The sequence below is a fragment of the Sinocyclocheilus rhinocerous genome, unplaced genomic scaffold, assembly GCF_001515625.1.
Source record: "Sinocyclocheilus rhinocerous isolate Xijiao unplaced genomic scaffold, SAMN03320098_v1.1 scaffold344, whole genome shotgun sequence".
Taxonomy (NCBI): Eukaryota; Metazoa; Chordata; class Actinopteri; order Cypriniformes; family Cyprinidae; genus Sinocyclocheilus; species Sinocyclocheilus rhinocerous.
The window spans coordinates 366,404-372,223 of NW_015627959.1; the positions used below are offsets into that span (position 1 = coordinate 366,404).

The window sequence follows — 5,820 nt, forward strand, 5'->3', positions numbered from 1 at the left end:
CCCAGACCAGCAGAGGTCAGTCTCACCAGAAACCTGATCAAGTTCCTAGAGTCACATTTCTGTTACATTGAAAATACCAACTTGGACTGGATCACGGATTATTTTGCAGGGTCATTATTGTAAATGTAAAAAAAAATAATAATAAAAATAAAAGAAATCATGGAAATTCTAAAATTATTTGATGTCAGCTAGTTGCCAAGGCATCATTTATCATTTTATTTTAGTTTAACTTTAAGTACAAAAATAACTAAAACCTAAATAAATAATAAATACATATTTTAAAAAAAAAAGAAAAAAAAGAAAAATGAATTAAAAAATTTAAAATTACTAAAACTTTACATTTAAAATCAAAACAGAAAATTAAAAAAAGTTTTAAATATTAACAAAACTATAATAGTACTATATATCAATGATAGCTAATTGATATACAGTACTAAACTACTATAGCTAAAATAGCAGTTATTTTGGAATCAGAATGTGATTTTTGTGTACTAAAATAATAAATCTCTGCATATGTATGGCAATTATAGTGTGTGTGTGTGTGTGTGTGTGTTTTACCTCCTACTACTGCAGCAGTAGATGCTAAATGTGTAGGTGACTAGATCCTGAACATGGCAAAACTGACCTGTTCTCCATACATAGAGCATCTATATCCAGGATGCGGTTCTCGTGGCTTCCCAAGATGTGGTTAATTTCCAGGTTTTGTCTGCGAGCTTTCTCCTGATAAACATTATGCTCTGCTCTCACATCCTGTAATTCATCCGTGGCTGCCTTTAAGCTTTGTTTAAGTGCTTCATTCTGCAACACCATAAAGTTAGGACAAAGAACAGATATTGCTTTTTTACTATTATTGTATATTTTATGTATTGTATGTATTGTATTGTTTGTAATGGAGTATTGTAATTTTGTAACAACATCCTGCCCAGGGACTGCCGATGCAAATTAGCTCTGTAGCTAACTCTGGCACAACACTTGTGTTGTGCATAGTCCCTGTTAAATACACTGAACAAAATTATAAAACACAACACTTTTGTTTTTGCCCCCATTTTTCATGAGCTGAAATCAGCAGTGCCTCCTTCTTACTCTCCAGCTTTCTTTTGCATACCAGGAACTAGGCACACAAAGAAAACAACAGGGTTGTTAATGCTTCAATTCAATGCATTAGTCACCATTGCCAAAAAGGCAATGATCAAAGTGGGTTCTTGCATTGTTTTTTAGCAAAATCTGCTGAGCTTTTGACTCAAAGGCCTCCGATCTTTCAAGATAATATTTGCATTTTTTTTCCATGTAAGTTAGAATATTTATATTGGTACTTTTGCTGACAATTTTCTGATTTCAAACTTTTCACAGAAACCAGAAGTGTCGCTAGATTAAAAAAATTACTCATAACTTACTCATTAATTTATTTTGGTGATTCCAGATGTTCTAGGAACTGTATGTTCTTTAATAAAACAGCAGTTGAAGGGCCAAATTAAAATAAGAAATATAATTTCAATTTAGATGCCCTACATCTTGATTTTAGTGGTTTTAGCCTTTTACTGAGGTTAGATAATTTATTACTTATTATTATTATTGTTAGTTGTACTTATTATTACTGAACAAGTCATCATATGCAGCCCCCCTGGAAGTTTGCTAAAGGCCACTAATGGCCCCGGGCCCCTGTTGAGAACTACTCAAATAAAGTCCTACTTTTAAATTAAAAGAAATATCAAAGAGGTCAACCAATTCTTTGAAACTTGTCAATGCACTGAGAAGGGATATTAAAGTACATGATTTTATCATATAGGTACATTTATTCAAAAGATTATGTAAACACATTCAAAGTCCATAGAGGCCTGTTATTTAGTTGGTATGGGGTTATAAGTTCCCTAAATGAAAACATACAGAAGACTTTTGATATTTACATTCACACTATTAAAGAAAAACCTCTTTAATAGTTTGAATTGTGCACATGCATGATGATTAATGTATTTTATATACAGTATCTCACAGAAGTGAGTACACCCCTCACATTTTTGTAAATATTTTATTATATCTTTTCATGTGACAACACTGAAGAAATGACACTTTGCGACGAGGATGACACGATTACATGTTTCGGGTTTCCTCAACATCACGTACATCATTTCCGGCTGGGATGATGGCCAACCTCAGCAGCGTGTCGCGAAGTGCCAGTGCTGCAAAAGCCAGAGAATCTTCTTCTTGTGCGATTTTATGGCGGTTGACAAGCCAACTTATGGTGTATTACCGCCCTACATGTGCAGGTACCCATAGGAACCTCAGGACTATACCAATTTCCTGAATCCTAAACAGATTTATAAGTACTTCATAGATTAAATCCTTTCTTGATGTTGATGGTTCACTTATTAAACTATTTAAAGCTGACAAGTAATCTGTACAAATGACTACCCTAGTAGGCTTAACTTCCTCCACCCACTGAATAGCTACACCTTTTTAAATTCTTGCCCATTAGCGATTAAGCTCCTTGCATTCCACTGTAGAACTGATATTACCATTAAGAGCCTCCATATGATGCCTGTGTATCTGCTATTTGACCCTTAAGTTTTTCATTGACTTGTTCCAGAGTGATTCCCTCAATCTGAAGATGTTTTTCAGCTGCCTTGATTATGATTTTTATCCTCTCAGTTCTGCTTTCAGTTTGTGCAGCACAGTTTATTACCTCAGCTAGAAAAGTCATGAACTCAACTTTTCCAACTTTTAGAAAGTCTTCATTTAATTTGTGTTGCGAAGATGGCCTACTATTCTTGTTCATTAGGACCGTTGTACCATTTCCTTGCCCAACTTCTGTCTGTTTCACCTTTTTAACAGCCTCGGCATACGATATTCCCTCTTGCATCCTGACGTTCTGAATTTTTACAGCGTTCCTATGTACCTCACATCCCCCGAAGCCAGCACTGTGCTCGCCTCCACAGTTACAGCACTTTAAAGCCAGAGAATATGTGTAGATTAGGTTTTTACGTTACGTTGTGTGATTTATAATGACCCTATTGTCTAAAATAAACTGTAAACTGTAGTTGTTTTGCTGCAAAAGTCTTCTGTTGCTTCATACATTGCGGCAACCTCCAAATTTGAGGTTTTTATTTACAACGATTTTCACATATCAAATATTCACATTTAATAAGTGTTAATGTTAGTGTGTATGCATGTATGTATATATATATATATATATCAAGTATTCTATTGTACTGTCGTGCAGTTGGCCAAATTTCGGTAAAGCTATTAGCCTACTTGTGTTATTAAATAAAAACTAAAGGTCTCAATTTGCTTGAAGATACCCTGCGTAAGGGTAGGCTATTATAAATGTCCACCATAATATCACACAACACATAATATACGCATATAATGTAAATAATAGAACATGCACATAATGCACAGCAGAAAAAAAATTATATAGATAGACCTCTAGCTTATGTCACACATCATTTACGTGCTTACTTTAAATGTAAGCTACATGTGACATTGTGCTTATACAGTATAGGCTACATTGCATCTGGTCTTATTTATCAAACCTAAGTGCTCTGTCAAAAAGAATGATGCTGCTGACTGATTGGTAAAGAGATCCTTGTGAACAGAACATAAGCAGTTTCTCACTGTCAAGGAGTGAAGTGTTATCTGAAATGTCAGCTTTAACATGCTTCTTTCTTGTTATGTTCTGTTTTTATGTTGACAGTATATGTGGAACAGTGATTCATCCAAAACAATGGGCTGCGAAACCTTTTGTCCAGTTGGCTTCCTTGTATGAAACTGAAAATGCATATATGTAAATAAGAACAAACATGAATGAACAGATAAATAGAAGATTCTGTTTTATTTATTATCAATAATATATTTTCAAATGTACATCCAGTATAATGCTCGGCCAGCTACAGTATATAAGGGATCCTTCTCCGTTAAAAAATAAATAAATAAAAATAAAAAATAAAAAATTTCTAAGGAATTCATTCATGAAAGACAATGGCACTGAACAATATCACTACTCAGCACCAATAACATGCTTGCATAAAATCAAATCAGCTCAGTAGGATAAATTAGAACATAAACATACACATCCCTGAACTTGATAAATTTCTGGTTTTCCTCATCCCACCTGAAGATCTGAAAGAAAGAATAATCACTGCTCAGAATCAAATAGTGCTGGTCTTTGAACTTGATGGGCTGTAATACTGTGGCGCCACGTGAAGGGAAGCCCTGTACTTCCTCAAAGTGTTTGCCCGTCCACTTCATGACTTTTAAGTCACCGATGTAGCAGGCAAATGCAAGGTAGAGCACATCATTGATCCTAAAGGCCTTCACGCTGACAATGTCATCCATATTTGCTATCTCATCATGGAGAACAAACTTCTGGGTGCTCTTGTTCCATTGGTAGATAACAGGAACCTGGGAACGGCTCACAAGTATGAGGACAGATTTGCCATCTAAATAAAAAAACTCTGCATCTGTATCACGAAACCACTCATGAAGGAACTGGTATGAGTAGAAACCAGTTTCATTCCATTTAAAAAGAGTTGTCTGCAGCTTTGGAACTGTCCACAATTAGGAAGAACCAGTCATCTCCAATCTGGAAGACTTCGATGTCATTCGGCTTGGACACATTAAACATTTCAACTGCCTGAAACTGGGTGAACTTATTCTGTGCTTGGTCATATTTGTAGACAAGGAAGCCATCGAAGAGTTGGGAGACAATGACAAATGCCTGCTCGTTGATCAGAACAGACCGGCATCCAACAACAGACCGTCCTGAAATATAATATATTTAAAAAATGAAAACTCCATCTGTACTCTTTCATTTTTATGACATATGACAAATGATTATGGAGTCAAACCTGTGATGTTATCAAAAGGCCTGAATTTAGTCTCAATATGATCCCATTCCATGATTATGCAGCTGTCTGAGTTTGGAACTGCCATAACGACATATGTATATCATCTTTGTGAGAGAAGATGTCTGCTGACATTGATTGAGTATTCACTATTTGATGCTCAACAAAATCTGAAGGGAAAAGAGCCAGACATATGGAAGCACATTTATTCATTGTCACTAAACAAGTGTAAGCAAATCACACCTTCACATCTTTTCACTGCATTTATCAAGACACTCAATTCAAAACTTCAACATAAAATCTGAGATATCTAAGCAACAGAAATTTAGTTACCTGTGGAGACACACTTGCTGTGTTTTTCTGGGACATCCTTTAATAGGACACCCTTCATGCCAGATAGACTGGCACAGTAAACATCAGAGGTTATGGCATTGGATCGCTTCAACCACAGCATCAGCCACATTGATTCACAGTCGCAATGGAACATGTTCCCACACAGATCTCTGTTTATTAGACATGAAATGATCAAAACACTCTAAAAACTCTGCAAATAAACAAAATCATATCTACATTATGTGACTGCAATATCATTGCTTCCCAGCTATTTAGCATGGTATATGTAAGTGGTTGTCTTGGTAATATGTTGATTGTATGTGCACATTTGCAAACAGTGAACTGAAAAACTCACTGTTCAATCAAAGAGCGCAGATCAGAAAAAGACCCCTGGGCAGTGTTTTTAAATTGTTATTTGCTAATGACCTGTAAAAACAGAGAGGAAATGAATTAATACAAATGGATAGAAGACTTTACGCAAATGAAATAAATGTTTATTTATTTATTTATTTAGTCATTTAGCAGACGCTTTTATCCAAAGCGACTTACAAATGAGGACAACAGAAGCAATCAATTGTAGTACTAAAACAACTAAAAACAGATCCAAAACTAAAAGCTAAAACTTTATAAATACTACCTATACACA

The 5,820-nt window shown here is 35.2% G+C and overlaps 1 protein-coding gene and 1 pseudogene across 3 annotated transcripts in view; both read right to left on the reverse strand.

Annotated features, from left to right (window-relative positions):
• Positions 1 to 985, reverse strand: part of LOC107737122 (coiled-coil domain-containing protein 149-B-like) — a 6,329-nt gene extending 5,344 nt beyond the window's left edge. For all 3 annotated transcript variants that reach the window (XM_016548559.1, XM_016548558.1, XM_016548557.1), the window contains exon 1: positions 626 to 985. In XM_016548559.1, the coding sequence (XP_016404045.1) occupies positions 626 to 810 (185 nt within the window). In that variant the 5' untranslated portion in view covers positions 811 to 985. The remainder of the gene's footprint in view (positions 1 to 625) is intronic.
• Positions 986 to 4,026: 3,041 nt separating this feature from the next.
• The window catches only part of LOC107737116 (leucine-rich repeat LGI family member 2-like), a 4,654-nt pseudogene continuing 2,860 nt past the window's right edge, over positions 4,027 to 5,820 (reverse strand).